The sequence below is a fragment of the Trichechus manatus genome, unplaced genomic scaffold (assembly GCF_000243295.1).
Source record: "Trichechus manatus latirostris isolate Lorelei unplaced genomic scaffold, TriManLat1.0 scaffold00168, whole genome shotgun sequence".
NCBI classification, from domain to species: domain Eukaryota; kingdom Metazoa; phylum Chordata; class Mammalia; order Sirenia; family Trichechidae; genus Trichechus; species Trichechus manatus.
The window spans coordinates 3414118-3432604 of NW_004444104.1; the positions used below are offsets into that span (position 1 = coordinate 3414118).

General features: G+C 40.5%; 1 protein-coding gene across 2 annotated transcripts in view; it reads left to right on the forward strand.

The window, feature by feature from the left end:
- The window catches only part of LOC101344421 (phospholipid-transporting ATPase IB), a 685896-nt gene that overhangs the window by 617334 nt on the left and 50075 nt on the right, over positions 1-18487 (forward strand). For both annotated transcript variants that reach the window (XM_023740920.1, XM_004386566.1), the window contains one exon: positions 6136-6224. In XM_023740920.1, coding sequence (XP_023596688.1) covers positions 6136-6224 — 89 coding nt within the window. The remainder of the gene's footprint in view (positions 1-6135; positions 6225-18487) is intronic.

Below are 18487 nucleotides of genomic sequence, written 5' to 3' on the forward strand. Positions count from 1 at the left end.
TGTGTGTGTGTGTGTGTGTGTGTGTGTGTGTGTGTGTGTCCTAGTCATGGTGTAATTTTATGTCATCTCATCCTCTATATCGTCATCAATGTCAAGTAGAAAAGCAGAGAAGGGGGGCTAGTCCTTCCCAATGTCACCCCCGTCGGGCTGTGTGGAGGCTGTTTGCCTCTCATACCTGTAAGGGCAGATCCTGCTGTGAGACAAAGTGTTTATCATCCTCAGAAACAATTATTACATGTCTTCAGTTTGTGCTTACAGAAAAGCTTGATGGCCAAGATGATTTCCGGAATCTTTCAGCTCTGAAATTTGTTTCCATTCATGATAGCAATCGTGAGATCATGAAATCCATGATTTCCTAAGATAAGGATAAGCAAGTGCTGTGGGTCCTTTATTCTGCAGCAGGGAAGTTCACAGAAGCAGTGAAGGCTCTGGAGCACAATTTGGGGTAAGGGCTTCCCCTTTTTTCCCAGGGCTGTGACTCAGCCATGCCCCATATTCAGCCTTTTGATATGCAGCTACATGGAGAATTTTTTTTTTAATTTTTTTTTATTGTACTTTAGATGAAGGTTTACAGAATAGTTTCTCATTAAACAGTCAGTACACATATTGTTTTATAACATTGGTTAACAACCCCATGACATGACACACTCCCTTCTCAACCTTGAGGATCTTTTTTTTTGGTGAAAATATACATAGCCAAAGTTACACCATTTTGAAAGGTTCTACATGTACAATTCAGTGACATCAATTACATTCTTCCAGTTATGCTGCTATTCTCACTATCCTTTTCCAAATTATTCCATCAGCATTGTCTTCAACTCACTGTCCCCTAGGCTTCCCATCAAACCTTACTGTTGTCAATTTGATCTCACGTAGATAATACTTTTTTTTGTACCTTAAATGAAGGTTTGCAGAACAAATAGTTCCTCATTAAACAGTACACATATTGCCCTATGACAATGGTTAACAACCCCATGACATGTCACTCTGTCCCTCTCAACCTTGGGTTCCCTATCACCAGCTTTCCTGTCCCCTCCTGCCTTGTAGTCCTTGTCCCTGGACTGCTGTGGGAGAATGTTTTTTTTGTGAGCAATTTTTCTTTTCTATTTGGACACAAAGTTATGGGTGGATCTCCTTCATCTATAGCAACCTCTGAGTCTACTTGGAGTGGTGTTCTATAAAGATAAGGAACAGTACCTGTGTTTGGCATGATATGCTGAAAAGAAGTTCACTTTAATCAAATAATTCTGTGAAATACTTTCGGGGAAGTCTGTGGCATCTGGTAAAAGCAAAAAGAAATCTTAGTTTCTTCCTTGGAACTAAGCTGAAATGTTGCCTCCTTTTTTAAACCTTTTCTAGTCTGTCACCACATTCCTGGATCACTGGTGCTCGGGCACTGCGGATGTTTGTGTGTGTATTTAGTAGCAGGGCTGTAGCTAATGAGTTCATTATTCCAAGACCATCAGTTTAGTCCATATACCTGTGTTGATAACCCATTGCCTTCAAGTCTATTCTACCTCATAGTGACTGTATAGGACAGAGTAGACAGTAGGACGGGGTTTCCAAGGCTGTAATCTTTACAGAAACAGACTACCACATCTTTCTCTCGAGGAGTGGCTGGTGGGTTCGTACTGCTGACCTTTCGGTTAGCAACCGAGCACATTAACCACTGTGCCACCAGAGCTTCTGATACCCCTAGTCTAACCCAAGGGAGTACTGCACAGTTCCCAGGCTTTGGAGGCAGACCAGCCTGATTTCTACTCCCATCTCCAGCTCTCATCAGCTGTGTGTCCTTTATCTACTTCACCTACCTGAGCCTCACTTTCCTCAAATGCAAAATGGGGCTGATTTACCACCATAGGTTCCTGTGCGTTTAACGCCTAAGTGGTTAAATAGTCATTGCTAGCTAACGTGTGTTAACTGAGGGGTGCATTCTTCCCGAAGGGACTATTAGCACATCAAAAGGGTGTTTTAAAAACCCCACTGTAATGTATATGAGGTGGGGGGAGGTGAGTAATTAAGTACCACTCATCACCTAGGAAACCTTGGTGGCATGGTGGTTAAGTGTTCAGCTGCTAACCAAAAGGTCGGCAGTTTGAATCCACCAGCTGCTCCTTGGAAACCCTATGGGACAGTTCTACTCTATCCTATAGGGTCGCTATGAGTCGGAATTGACTCGACAGCAATGGGTTTGGTTTGGTTTTGGTTTGTCACCTAGTCTAACTCAATAAACATTTTTTTGTTATGCTAGAGAGCAAGAACAATTTAACCAGATGTAAATAACTACAGCTGTGGCCCTAGCAAAAATTTCATGACTTTAGGCCCCAGTTAGGAGCCCTGGTGGTGCAGTGGCTAAGCGTTTGGCTGCTAACCAAAACACTGGTGGTTCAAATCCACCAGCCACTCCGCAAGAGAAAAGACCTGGCGGACCTGCTCCCATCTGTTGTTGTGTTGTTAGGTGCTGTTGAGTCGATTCCAACTCATAGCGATCCCATGTGACAGAGTAGAACTGCCACATAGAATTTTCTGTGCTGTAATCTTTACAGGCACAGATAGCCAGGTCTTTCTCCCGTGGTGCTACTGGATGAGTTCGAACCTCCAACCTTTCAGTTAGCAGCCAACTGCTTAGCTGTTTGCACCACCAGGGCTCGGGCTTGGCTCCTGGGTTTACTGTTGGCCAAGAAGGTAAGCAGACTATAGGTAGATGGCTGGACTCTACAAACCTAACTCCTTTGTTTTGGTTTTCCTGGTGAGGGGAGCTTCTAAACTCTTTATCATATAAGTAAAGTATGTTTTCTGTAGGAAAAAACAGGAAGCATAGATAGCCAAAAAGGGATTATGTGGTTGTCATTGTTAGCTGCTGTCTAGTCGGCCCTGATTCATGCCACCCTGTACACAATGGAATTGGACTGTTGTGATTCATAGGGTTCTCATTGGCTGATTTTCAGAAGTAGATCGCCAGGCCTTTCTTCCTAGTCTGTTTTAGTTTCAAAGCTCCAATCAAACCGGTTTAGCACCATAGCAACACACAAGCCTCCACTGACAGGTGGTAGCTGTGCATGAGGTGCATTGGCTGGGGGAATCGAACCCGAGTCTCCCACATGGTTGGTGAGAATTCTACCACTGAACCACCACGCCCCTCCAAAAAGAGATATGAGAATAAAAATAACCCATTTTACCATCCTTATGGAGCCCTGGTGGTGCAGTGGTTAAGAGTTCGGCTGCTAACCACAAGGTCGCCAGTTTAAATCCACCAGTCACTCCTTGGAAGCCCTGTGGGACAGTTCTATTCTATCCTACAGGGTGGATATGAGTCAGAATTGACTCAGCTGCAATGGGTTTGGTTTTTTGCTTTACCACCCTTATACCCTGAAGGAGTAAGTACTCTCAAGTCAATCAAGACCTAGGCTACTTCCACTGTTTGAAGTCCTGGAATGCTTTGCTTTGTTTTGAAGATGAGGAAATACCAAAACAAGATTATAAAACATATTTTGATATACATTGACACATATGTAATGCTTAACACTCTTGCCACTTAACACAAAGATGCAGTAACTTATGGGTGTAATGCATTTGGAAATCATATCTCAAGTTTAATTTTGAAGGTTGGCCAATCAAGGTTCCTTTTCCATGCCCCCTGTTGCCATGATAGCTCCCATATAAGATGCTTGCTTCCAACCTGTATTTATCACTGAGCAATTTAATATGGCATCCCTCCATGTCAACAAATATAATTCTGTAGCCCTTTTAATAGCTGCATAGAAGCCCAGTGTATGAAGCTACCAGAATATATTTAATAAGTTCTCGTCTTGGATATTTATTTCTGGTTTTTTCTGATAGTACAGCACTCTAGTGAATATTCTTGTACTGGTCTCTTTTCACTTTCTTCTCCCTTAGGATAAATTCTGAGAGGTGTAAAAGGTACTCACATATTTTTAAAGGTTTTATGTTATTGTTTTGTAAAGCTGGCACTCCCTCATTTAGGGAAAGAAAGCAAATCCTCCAGTGCCAGGGTTGGAGTTCAGCTCTTGTATCCCAAATCTCACTACTTTTCATTTAATTATCGTAAAATACCAAATAATGTAAATAGGGGCTTAGGGGCATGTGATGGAGTTCAAAGGCCAGAAAGAGGCAGTTTGATGTGGGCTTTGCTGGCATGACATGGATAAAGGGGGCTGGGGTCTGCAGGGGGTGAAGAGGCTGAGGAGTTGCGGAGAGGGGATCCCTTAAACTCCAGGCTGGAGCTAGGGTGAAATGCTCTCGCTCTTCAGGTAAAGAAAGCTCCCCTGGACTCCTTGATTCTTAGCCCCACCAAGTCCCAGCAAGAGTCGCCAAGGTGCATGGTACCTGGCCATGGGCCCTGTACTCTCCTGCACTCCGTAAGTCTCCCTCCTCTTTGCAGTAATCATTACATAATGATCCCAGTAAGACGAAATGTCTGAGGACCCCAGATATGGAAAATTAATGAACATAAAAGGGTCACAACTGAAGATGTCTCTTTCCCTTGTAGTGCTCCCCTTTCAACGCCAGCTTTTCAACTGCTAGCCAGCTCCATACGCCCTTCCTTTGCCCGCTTGAAACCAGCATTGTGGAATCTGACTTGACAATTTCTGTCCAAAGCAAACTCCTCTGGACAGAAACACACTCTGCTTTTGCCCTAACTTTCAATGCCTCACTTAACTAAAATCTAACTTGGTTCTAGTGCTCTGTTCCCCACAACTCTCCCTATTTCCCCCACCATGATCCCTGACTCACCATGTGAGCAGCAAGTCACTGTCCTCCAAGGCTGCTCTTCCATGCATTTATCCCTCGGCTTGGAATTGCTCTCCATCTGCGCCTCTCCATCTGTCAAGATTCTGTCTACCTTTCCAGGCATTTCTCACATTTTGTCTTCTTTAAGAAGTCTTCCCAGTCGTCTAGCCTTCCTCTTAAACCCCATAGAATGTTACTGCATCATACTCAACTGTATAGTGTAGATTACTCCACACGATTTTAAAATCTTTGAAGACAAGGACTCTAACTTGTTCATCTTCTTCTTCTGGGTGGTTAGAATCATTGTGCATTGCACCAAGTGGTTATGACATGGATCCTGGTTAAGTGAATGAATGAGCAAGTGAAGGAAAATGAATTGGTGAGTCAACAAACAAAAGGAGCCTACTAGTGTAGAAAAGTTCATCCCATAGGAATGAAAAAACCAGTTGCCATCAAGTCAGTTCTGACTCACGGCAACCACATGTGTGTCAGAGTAGAACTGCACTCCATAGGGTTTTCAATGGCTGATTTTATAGCAGTAGATGACCAGACTTTTCTTCCAAGGCACCTCTGGGACTTCAACCTTCAACCTTTCAGTTAGCAGCCGAGTATGTAGACCATTTCCATCATGCAGGGACTCCCCATAGGAATTAGGTGAATCCAAAATATCTCTTTAGGAGGGATTTAGAAGAGCATTCTGATAAGAAGAGGATTGAAGCACTTCATGTAAGAGGGAGAAAACAATTGTCAGAATGAAGAATGGAGGTGAAAGCTGGTGAAGCTCATAAGGAGACGGTAACCCTTTCAGTTCCCCTGGACATTTTTCCTAGATGTATGCTTTTTACCATCGTCCAGCTGGACAATGAGTAAGGAAGATCGAAGAAGAATTAATGCATTTGAATTATGGTGTTGACGAAGAATATTGAATATTGCATGGACTGTCAGAAGAACATACAAATCTGTCTTGGAAGAAGTACAGCCAGAATGCACCTTAGAAGTGAAGACAAGGAGACTTTGTCTCACATACTTTGGACGTGTTATCAGGAGGGACCAATCCCTGGAGAAGGACATCATGCTTGGTAAAGTAGAGGGTCAGCGAAAAAGAGGAACACCCTCAATGAGATGGATTGACACAGTGGCTGTAACATAGCAACAATTGTGAGGATGGCACAGGACCAGGCAGTGTTTCATTCTGTTATACATAAGGTCGCTATGAGTTGGAACCAGCTCGATGGCACCTAACAACAACAACGTGCTTTACCATTCCTTAAATTTAATGCTTTTGTGTTGTGGGGTACTTTACATTGGTTAAATTACATTTCACTCTTTTTGAAAGAAAAAAAGTATTGATATTAATACTCATGCCACTTCTGTTTTTTGCAGGCTACTATGGTCCTGAGCTCTGCACACTTCTGGCTGGGATTATTTCTGGTTCCTACCGCGTGTTTGATCGAAGATATCGCCTGGAAAGCGTAAGTTGAAAAATGAAGTAGTAGCCCTAAGTCTTACTTACTTACCCTTGCAATAGTCTTTCACTTGAAGCGGAGCCCTGCCACAGGAAGTTAAATACTATGGAGATTCTGAAGAAGTCAGAAGCCTGCCACAGGCGATGAAGGATGCTGTTTTTCTTTTCAACCTCTGCTTTATCTCGAGATGAGAATCTAGACAAGAACGAGTCCTCAGCGAGACTGTGTGAAGGTCAACAAGAAAGTTGCCTTGTGTCTTAGTTATCTAGTGGTGCTATAAGAGAAATACCACAAGTGGGTGGCTTTAACAAAGAGAAATTTATTTTTTCACAGTCTAGTAGGCTAGAAGTCCAAATCAGGACGTCAGCTCCAGGGGAAGGCTTTCTGTCTCTGTCGGCTCTGGAGGAAGGTCCTTCTCATCAGTCTTTCCCTGGACTAGGAGCTTCTCCGTGCAGGAACCCCAGGTCCAAAGGATGTGCTCTGTTCCCAGCACTGCTTTCTCGGTGGTGTGAGGTCTCCCCCTCCACCGCCGTCTCTCTGCTCACTTCTCTCTTTTATATCTCAAAGGAGATTGGCTCAAGCCACAATCCAGTCTTGTAGATTGAGTCATGCCTCATTAACATAACTGCCACCTATCCCACATCATTAACATCATAGAGGTAGGATTTATAACACATAGGAAAATCACATCAGGTGACAAAATGCTGGACAATCACACAACACTGGGAATCATAGCCTAGCCAGTTGATACACATATTTTTGGGGGACATAGTTCAATCCATGACACCTTATCTTTGGTTATAAGGAAGTGTTTCCACATATGGACCTATTCCATCAGGTTTAGGAAGTATGACTTAGAATTTATTTCTACTTATATTGAAAGCTTGATGCTAGGTGATCATAAATATGGCCTGCTTTAAACCCTATGCTTAAAGTAAAAGTGTGTACATGTAAGTCATTGAAAAATATGAGAATGACATATTCTTCATTCTTCCAAATAATTCATAGTAGAAATCTTTCCAACAGAATTCTTCTGGAGTGTCAGTTTTACAGATTTATGGGGAAACTAATCTCAAAGATGAAATGATAGTGTAGATTACTTAGGAAATAATTCATACTCAATTTTTGCTCATATGTTTCCAAATATACTGTCTGTGAAATCTCTTGTGCACTATGTAAAAGAAGTAATTAAATTGCAAAATAATACTAATTTTAATTTAATCCGTGAGCAAAAGATGGGTTACTCCAAGTGAGGTAATACTGATTTTTATTTTGGGTAGGCCCAATTTCTCTCACAAATAGTTGCCAACTTCCCTGACAATTGAGACTCCCTAGTTTGGCTGTACTTTAGGTAACGCATAATTATCCTGGGGCCCTGAGGTAGAGTATTGAAACTTTAATCCACACCTTCCAGGAAAAGACATAAGATCTCATTTTATCTCTCCCTTCCTCCCACAGTCAGTGAAAATTTTTCCTACCTGACAGTTAAGGATGTCTTTTGAAAAAGTCTTCATTTTGGCATTATCTTGACAACTAATGATACCTAATGCAGAGAGAGAGAGAGAATTTTATAGCTCATATTTTCTTTTTTTTCCTTCTGTTAACTAAGTTTGCAACTGTTAGTCAAAATTGAATAATTCTAATTTCTTAAATTCATCCGTCTACCACTACTTCTAGTTTGTCTGCTGAAACTGTAATCCATAAAAAGCAGAATCAGAACCCTCAGAAATGAAATTATCACAGTCAGGAAAGATGTTTTCTTTGTCTAGTAAATTCACTGTAGCAAAATGTTAGTTCTGTTACTTGCTCTTTTAGCAAGTACCCAGGTGTGACACAACATATCACTTTACTAAATGTCGTATTTACCTAGTGCTTCCATAACAAAAAGCAGTGCAAATCAGTGGCTTTAAAGAACAGAAATTTATTTTCTTACAGTTCAGGAGGCTAAAAGTCCAAATTAGAGCCTGGCTCTAGTGGGAGGTCCTTCTTTGTCTATTTCAGCTTCTAGTAGCTGCTCACAACGCTTTGTTACTTGGCATTCCTTGACATTCCTTGATATCTGTCTTCCCCTGTGTAAGTGTCTGTGTCTATTCTGCTCTTTTTATAACTTAGAAGCAATTAGGTTTAGGACCCAGCCTACTCTGCTATGATCTTATTAGCATAGAAAAAGAAAACCCCATTCCTAATACGGTCACATCCACAGGTACAAGGGCCAGGACTTCGTTACATACTTGGGGGGCCACAATTCAATCCATAACACTAAATTTCTTTAATTTTACAAGATAATCAAGTAAGTTTGTTTATTTTAGGTAAATATAACATTGTCTTGGCTACATCAGATGACTTTTTCAAATTGTAATGACTGAGTAGTAATTTGATCATAAATTAGTCTCAGACTATTTTTTTATTTAAAAAATTAATATTTTTAAAAATTTTAATAATCAGTCTCAGACTATTAATTCAACTACCTTAATTAATGCCATGAAGTTTGTTTTGTTTTTTTTTCCCTAGACTGAGTATTTGCCAGGTGAGACTTTCATAAAAGTAGGTTTCTACCAATTTAAAGAGAATGTTTGCAGATTACAAAGTCCCTGTGCCTCCTTGTCTGTTTTCTGCGTCTTTTCCAGTTCATTCCAAGTAAAAGTTCCCTCTCACCATGAAGCCAATTATCTGCTGCCTCAAACAGAACTCTTTTTTTTTGTTTCCCCTGTCACAGTAAAATTAACACCATTTATATTCTAACAAGGGTAAATCAAGTGTCACTGCTCACAGCCCCACCATATGGAAAGAGTAAAAGCACATTTCCTTTCCAAGAAGCCTGCCAGACCCAATCTGAGCAGGGACCTAGACCCTGGGAGGAAGGAGCTTGTAGGAGGAGAGGATAGGAGGTGGGTGTGGGTGTTGACAAGCGAGTCAGCTACAAGCTGCCGCCCGCAACCCTGCACTGCTGACCCAGGGGTGGAGAGCATGACACCTCAGCTGAAGCCAGAAAGGTACCCACTCAATTCCAGAGGTGCTTCCGGAAATATATCTTCATCTTGTTTTACTTAGGTGGAGGGGATGGGGGATGCTGTATATTGGCTGTTATCTGGAATATTTCCCCAAACTATATGCTCCATTTTATATGTATGTGTGTGTGTGTATAATGTGTAAATGTGGTTAAAAATAAATCAACATTTGATATTTCAACATGTTGTACATGTACAATTCAGTAACATTAATCACATTCATCATGTTGTGTTACCATCACAACTATTGTTCCATCACAAGCTATTGTTCCCAAATGTTTCCATCACCCTTAACAGAAACTCAGTGCGCCCTAAGCAATGGCTCCCCCTTTCCTCCTGCTTCCCACCCCTGGAAGCCACTAATAGATTTTGGTCTCTATATGTTTGCCAAGGAGCCCTGGTGGCACACCAGAAAGTCAGCAGTTTGAACCCCACGAGGACAAAGATGTGACAATCTGCTTCCATAAAGCTCACAGCCTTCAAAACCCTATGGGGCAGTTTTTCTCTGACCTATTGGCTCACTATGAGTTGGAATCAACTTGGTGGCAACAGGTTTGATTTTCGTGTGTGTGTGTACATTCACCAATTATAGATATTTCATATAAATGGGATCAGATAATATATGTCTCATTGTGACTGACATATTTCATTTAATGTTTTCAAGTCTCGTCCATGTTGTAGCATGTATCAGGACTTCATTTCTCTTTATGGCTAAGTAATATTCCATTGACCCCAGCAGGGTCACCCTTGGTAGAGAGGTTTCAGTGGAGTTTCCAGACTAAGACAAACTAGGAAGAAGGACCTGGCTGTCTAATTCTGAAAAAATTAGCTAGTGAAAGCCTATGTAGAGCAGCAGAACATTGTCTGATATAGTGCCAGAAGATAAGCCCCTCAGGTTGGAAGGCACTCAAAATACCAGCGGGGAAGAGCTGCCTCCTCAAAGTTGGGTCAACCTTAGTGATATAGATGGTGTCAAGCTTTTGGGACCTTCATTTGCTGATGTGGCATGTCTCAAAATGTGAAGAAACAGCTGCAAACATCCATTATTATAGGAACATGGAATGCATGAAGTATGAATATACGAAAATTGGAAATCATCAGAAATGAAATGGAATGTATAAATATTGATATCCTAGGCATTAGTGAGCTGAAATAGACTGGTATTAGTCATTTTGAATCAGACAATCATACGGTCTACTATGCCAGAATGAAAAATGGAAGAAGAATGGCATTGCATTCATCGTCAAAAAGAACATTTCAAGATCTATCCTTAAGTACAACAATGTGAGTGATAGGATAATATCCACACACCTACAAGGAAGCCCAGTTAATATGACTATTATTCAAATTTACGCACCAACCACTAGGGCCAAAGATTAAGAAATTGGAGATTTTTACCAACTTCTGCAGTCTGAAATTGATCAAACATGCAATCAAGATGCATTGATAAGTACTGGTGATTGGAATGCAAAAGTTGGAAATGAAGAAGGATTGGTAGTTGGAAAATAATGGCGTTGGTGATAGAAACAATGCCAGAGATTTTTATGTAGAATTTTGCAAGACCAACAACTTCTGCACTGCAAATACTTTTTTTCAAAAATATAAACGATGACTATACACGTGGACCTTACCAGATGGAATACAAGGAATCAAATCGACTACATCTGTAGAAAGAGACGATGAAAAAGCTCAATATCATCAGTCAGAACAAGGCCAGGGGCCAACTTTCGGACAGATCATCAATTACTCATATGCAAGTTCAAGTTGTAGCTGAAGAAAATTAGAACAAGTCCACAAGAGCCAAAGTACAACCTTGAGTATATCACACCTGAATTTAGAGACCATCTCCAGAACAGATTTGATGAATTGCACACTAATGACTGAAGACCAGACAATGTTGTGGAATGACTTCAAGGATATCGTACATGAAGAAAGCAAGAGGTCATTAAAAAGACAGGAAAGAAAGAAAAGACCAAAATGGATGTCAGAAGAGGTTCTGAAACTTGCTCTTGAACGTTGAGTAGCTAAAGAGAACAGAAGAAATGATGAAATAAAAGAACTGAATGGAAGACTTCAAAGGGTGGCTCGAGAAGAAAAAGTAAAGTATTATAATGCCATGTGCAAAGACTTGGAGTTAGAAAACTAAAAGGGAAGAACAGGCTTAGCATTGCTCAAGCTGAAAGAACTGAAGAAAAAGTTCAAGCCTGGAGGTTGGCTTCATATTCGGTTCCTCCACGCTCCAAATTCCTTCCTAGGGGGAGGAGGAGAGGAGTACCCTGGCAGCAAGAACCTGCAGTGAAACCACCAGGGACAGTGAAGTGGGGAGGGTTGGAAATCCTTGGAGTGAGTGGATTATTTCCACTTTCTTTCCTCCTCTTTGCCTTCTAGAGCGATAAGCCTGGGGGGGTGTAATTTAGGGTTGCACGACTCTGTAAAACTATGGATGGTACCAGGGGGACCCAACAGCAGTGATTATAGTTGTCCCTAGAACCTAGGCTTTTGACTGAAGGAAAAAGTGGACTTTGAGGCTTCCTTCTACCATTACCCAGCCCAGGCCACCAGGGTAGGAGAATAGACAAGGGTTGCAAGCAAAAAGCTCTGCTCCTAAACACAGTACAGAACATTACAAGGGATATCTCGGCAAGGCATAGGAGAGGAAGCTACTAATTTGCATATTGGAAGGATGATATATGTACATGGTAAAAAATTCAAAACATACCGTAGTGTATATAGTGAAAAATAAATCTCCTTTACACCTGCAAAAAACAGAAAACAAAAAACAAAAAATTCAAGCCTCGAGTTTTATATTGAAGGTTTCTATGGGCAAAATATTGAACGACACAGGAAGCATCAAAATAAGATGGAAAGAATACACACAGTCATTGTACCAAAAAGAACTGGTCAACATTCAACCATTTCAGGAGGTAACATATTATCAAGAACCACTGATACTAAAGGAAGAAGTCCAAACTATACTGAAGACACTGGCGAAAAACGAGGCTACAGGAATTGACGGAATACCAGTTGAGATGTTTCAGCAAATGGATGCAACATGGAAAGTGCTCACCCATCTATGCCAAGAAATTTGGAAGACAGCTAACTGGCCAACTGATTGGAAGAGATCTACAGCTATGCCTATTCCAAAGAAAGGTGATCCAACAGAATGAGGAAATTATCGAACGATATCATTAACATCACACACAAGTAAAATTTTGCTGAAGATCATTCAAAAGCGGTTGCAGCAGTACAGTGACAGAGAACTACCAGAAATTCAGACTGGATTCAGAAGAGAACGTGGAACGAGGGATATTATTGCTGATGTCAGATGGGTCCTGGCTGAAAGCAGAAAATGCCAGAAAGATCTTTACCTGTGTTTTATTGACTATGCAAAGGCATTTGACTGTGTAGATCATAACAAATTATGGTCTACACTGCAAAGAATGGGAATTCCAGAACACTTCATTATGGTCTTGAGGAGCCTGTACATAGACCAAGAGGCAGTCATTCAAACCGAACAAGGGGACACTGTGTGGTTTAAAGTCAGGAAAGGTGTGCGTCAGGGTTGTATCCTTTCACCATACTTATTCAATCTGTAGGCTGAGCAGATAATCTGAGAAGCTGGACTATATGAAGAAGAACAAGGCATCAGGATTGGAGGAAGACTCATTAACAACTTTGGATATGCAGATGACACAACCTTGCTTGCTGAAAGTGAAGAGGACTTGAAGCACTTACTGATGAAGATCAAAGACTACAGCGTTCAGTATGGATTACAGCTCAACATAAAGAAAACAAAAATCCTTACAACTGGACCAATAAGCAACATCATGATAAATGGAGAAAAGACTGAAGTTGTTAACGATTTCATTTTACTTGGATCCACAATCAATGCCCATGGAAGCAGCAGTCAAGAAATTAAACAACGTATTGCATTGGGCAAATCTGCAGCAAAAGACCTCTGTAAAGTGTTAAAAAGCAAAGATGTCACTTTCAGAACTAAGGTGCTCCTGACCCAAGCCATGGTGTTTTCAATCACCTCATCTGTGTGGAAAAGCTGGACAATGAATAAGGAACATCGAAGAAGAATGGATGCCTTTGAATTATGGTGTTGGTGAAGAATATTGAATATACCACGGAGGGCTTCAAGAATGAACAAATATGTCTTGGAAGAAGTACAGCCAGAATGCTGCTTAGAAGCAAGGATGGCAAGACTTCATTTCACATACTTTGGACATGTTATCAGGAGGAATCAATCCCTGGAGAAGGACATCATGCTTGGTAAAGTAGAGGGCCAGTGAAAAAGAGGAAGACCCTCAATGAGATGGTTTGATACAGTGGCTGCAACAATGGGCTCAAACATAACAACGGTTGTGAGGATGGTGTAGGACCAGGCAGTGTCTTGTTCTGTTGTATGTAGGGTGGCCATGAATCAGAACTGACTCAAGGGTACTGTCATGGATTGAATTGTGTCCCCCAAAAAATGTGTGTAGCAACTTGGCTAGGTCATGATTCCTAGTATTGTATGATTGTGTTATCTGATGTGATGTCCTTATGTGTTGTAAACTCTACCACTATGATGAGATTATGTGTGATCTCCTCATGTGTTGTAAATTCTATCACTGTGATAAGGTTATACTGATGAGATTGACAAGATCAGTGTCTTAATGCAATCTCTTTTGAGATATAAAAGAGAGAAGCGAGCAGAGACACATGGGAACCTCGTACCACCAAGAAAGCAGTGCTGGAAGCAGAGCATGTCCTCTGGACCTGAGGTTCCTGTGCAGAGAAGCTCCCAGACCAGAGAAAGACTGATGACATGGACTTTCCTCCAGAGCTGATGGAGAAAGCCTTCCCCTGGAGCCGATGCCCTGAATTTGGACTTGTAGCCTACTGGACTGTGAGAGAATAAATTTCTCTTTGTAAAGCCATCCACTTGTGGTATTCCTGTTAGAGCAGCACAGATGACTAAGACAGGTACCTAACAATAACAACAACAATATTCCATTGTATGTATATATGACATTTTACTTACATATTCATCTATTGATGGACATTTAGGGTGTTTCCACCTTTTGTCTATTGTGAATAGTACTGCTATGAACAGCAGTGTACAAGTTATCTGTTTGAGTCCCTGCTTTCAATTATACGAGTGGAATTGCTGGGTCGTATAGTAATCCTATTTTTAACTTTTTGAGGATCAATTTATAATATATATTTAATATCTACACTATAGTTACCTATCTCCTCAAAAGCAAAAATTTTACAAATTTACTTGGGCATTTTCCCTTTGAACATGGGGCCCATTTTGAGACCTGTTACTTCTCGTTTTTTTGTCTTATACTCAGAACCTGAAATACTAGGTTTCGTGTCAAGTAAATTTGGTATGCTTCTTCTGAGAAGAGAAAGCATATTATTAGTTGTTTCCCTCCAATGAGGCCACATTGCTTGACTGTGACTTCCCTTTCTGAACGTCAGCTTTAGGAATGTTCTGGTTCTTCTTCATGCATGCAGTATTGCACTGAGTAAATATGTATCCTGATTGTTCACAACTCACCACAACCAGCCACCATGCGGTTTAAGTTTTCGTATGTTTACTGAGGCATGATACACTAGGATGCACCTTGAACTTCTGAGAAATGCTTTAAAACCAATGAATATGAATTGAGGAGCAACTGAAGAACGTGTTCAGGGATGGCTCTGTCATGAATCAGCCTACAGAACTGCTGCAGTTCTTTAATCTTGGGTTGGACCAGTCTTAAGGGTATTTTGTATTGTTTTGTTGTGTTTTGATTTTGGTGATTACACTTTACCTTGAAAGGCTCTTAGATTCCAGCATGAAGCAGGCCAGCCTTTTCAAACATATTCTTATGAGCTCGTGAGAAAATTACTCTGCCTTTCTGCCTTTCTCCCCTTTCTGTGCACAGTCCTTCTCTTCCATTTCAGGACCTGGACTGTTAACAGTAAGAAAAGAGAAACAGCATGAGGTAATTCAGTCATTTTTTCCATGAAGCCAGTCAGCTCTGTAGGTGAAGATCCATTGTTAGACTACCTTAAGTCAGTTTTGGATTCCATAAACCATCTAAACTATTATCCTCTTAACCAGAATTTTTGTGAGGGACCAAACTAACGTACCTTTTATTAAAATAAATGACTGATTATATGTGATACCTGGCTAATGAGTATTTTTATTAGAAGCATGAAGTTTAAATTACCCAGAACTATTTTAATATCCTTTAGTTTACAGTTTTCTAAAATGTTTGCCTATGACAGCTTTCTTAGGTAAGCTGCCATGGTCTTATTCTCCTGTAGGAGAAATTCATTAGTATTGCTTTATAAAAATAATAGAATGCTCAAGGCCATTGAACACATAGGAACCCATTTCTTTTTATCTAACTGTATCTCCTGTGCTTTACCGGTCATCACACAATACATTTGGCAATTCCAGAATGACTTCATTTCCTTATTAGAATCTCAAATAGGGAGTTAGATGGAAATAAAAGGTAACAAGCAATTTATATATACAAATGGATCTTGATTTTTTAAAAATTTTCTAACTAATTTCTTTGGAAGTCCGTTGTATTTACATTTTAATCCACATTGAGAATTGAATGTTTCCCTTGACTTGCTGTTTGCTATACTTCCATGCAAAAGAAATAGTCTGGGGGAAAAGTCTCAGAAGCAAAAGAGTGAAAAGTTCAAGATTCTAAATCAATATGTTTTAAGTTTCTAATAATCTAATGGGCCCTGTAGCTGTATCTGAAGTTTCACAAATGGCTCTGACACTCATCCATCAGTGTCCAACCACCCACATCTGCCCACTTCTGTGGTCATCTGTACTCTTTTTTTTTTTTAAATAATCTTTTATTGTGCTTTCAGTGAAGGTTTACACAACAGTTTAGGTTTTAGGTTCCCATTCAACAATTTCTATACAAACTGTTCAGTGACATTGGTTACATTCTCCGCGATGAGTGAGCATTCTCATTCCCCTTATATTCTCATCTCAAAGTAACTGTTGACTGTTTGGTCTCATATAGGTGATTTTTTTAAAGGAGCGCAGTACTTACAGGTGATGTTCATTATTTTGTGAGGTAATCTGTTACTTAGCTATAAGGTGACCTCAGGAGTTAGTTTCGGTTCAAGGTTTAAAGAGTATCTCAGGGCAGTATTCTCGGGGAGTCCTCCAGTCTCAACCAGTCCAATAGGTCTGGAGTTTTGTTTTTGTTTTTTAGGAATTTGAGTTCTGGTCCACATTTTTCCCCCATTCTCTCAGGGTCCACCTACTGTGGCCCTGATTAGAACAGCTGGTAGTGGTAGCCAGGCACCATCTAGCTCTTCTAGTCTCAGGGTATATGAGGCCATGATTCATGTAAGCTATTTGTCCAACAGACTAGTTTCTTCTTTAAGTCTTTGGTTTCCTTCTTTCTCTTTTGATCTGTATGAGTAGAGACCAATAGTTGTATCTTAGATGCCACTCGCAAGCTTTTAACACCCCAGACACTACTCACGAGACTTGGATGTAGAACATAACTTCATGAACTATATTATGCCAGTTGACCGAGATGTCCCACAAGACTATGGTCCTAATCCTTTAAATACAGAAAACCAACCCAATAAAGTGCTTGGTCATGTCTAAGAAGTACAGGTGCCCCTAAACACTTTATTATACATATGAATATATGTACATACAGTCACATAGCTGCATATACATATACATATATATACACATAATATACTCTCACATACACACGCCTATACACATATATCCCTACATACATACATATTGTTGTTGTTGTTGTTGTTGTTAGCTGCCACTGAGTCAGTTCTGACTCAAAGTGAGCCCATGCACAACAGAACAAAACACTGCCTGGTCCTGTGCCATCCTCACAGTTGTTGCTGTTTGAGCCCATTGTTGCAGCCACTGCATCATTCCATCTTGTTGAGGGTCTTCCTCATTTTTGTTCACCCTCTACTTTACCAAGTATGATGTCTTTCTCCAGGGGTTAGTCCCTCCTGGTAACATGTCCAAAGTAAGCAAGGTAAAGTCTCACTATCCTCGCTTCTAAGGAGCATTCTCGCTATACTTCTTCCAAGACAGATCTGTTTGTTCTGGCAGTCCAGTCCATGGTATAGTCAATACTCTTCACCAACACCGTAATTCAAAGGCATCCATTCTTCTTCGATGTTCCTTATTCATTGTCCAACTTTTCCACACAGATGAGGTGATTGAAAACACCATGGCTTGGGTCAGGAGCACCTTAGTTCTGAAAGTGACATCTTTGCTTTTTAACACTTTACAGAGGTCTTTTGCTGCAGATTTGCCCAATGCAATATGTTGTTTGATTTCTTGACTGCTGCTTCCGTGGGCGTTGATTGTGGATCCAAGTAAAATGAAATCGTTAACAACTTCAGTCTTTTCTCCATTTATCATGATGTTGCTTATTGGTCCAGCTGTGAGGATTTTTGTTTTCTTTATGTTGAGCTGTAGTCCATACTGAACGCTGTAGTCTTTGATCTTCATCAGTAAGTGCTTCAAGTCCTCTTCACTTTCAGCAAGCAAGGTTGTGTCATCTGCATATGGCAGGTTGTTAATGAGTCTTCCTCCAATCCTAATGCAGCATTCTCCTTCAGATAGTCCAGCTTCTCAGATTATTTGCTCAGCATATATGTTGAATACATACATACCCACACAAATACTTTTTTTGGTTGTTTTTGCTGTTGTTTCAAATTTATATATACCATAAATAGCAATTACCAACAGGTCCTTTTTTCTTGTATACATTTTAGTGACATCGTTTACCTTCATCAAGCTGTGTACACTTCACTTTCGTTCAGTGTTACCTTTCCCATCACCAGAAATGACAAGTGTCTACTGTCTGGAGAGTGAATTCCCCTCCCCCACCCCCATCCCTGGTAACTACTAATGAACGTTAGCTTCTGTATATTTACCTGTTCATCTCATTTCATGAAAGTGAGAACATGCAATATTTGTTGTTTTGTGATTGACTTATTTTGCTCGATGGTCATCTGGGCTCTTGATGTGTGCTTAGATGAAGTAGGCCTGGATGATGGGGATAAGCCACCACTGGTAATGAGACTTACTCTGTCAAGGCCGTGCCTCAGTACAAGCTAAATTCCAGCTCGTGGTGAGATTTAGGTTACATGCCTGTGGCTAAAGTTTAAAAAAATGGACTTTTTAAACCTGGAAGTATTAGTTTTTAGTCAACTCGTGTCATCTTTGATAGGGGAGATTTTAGAGTTATT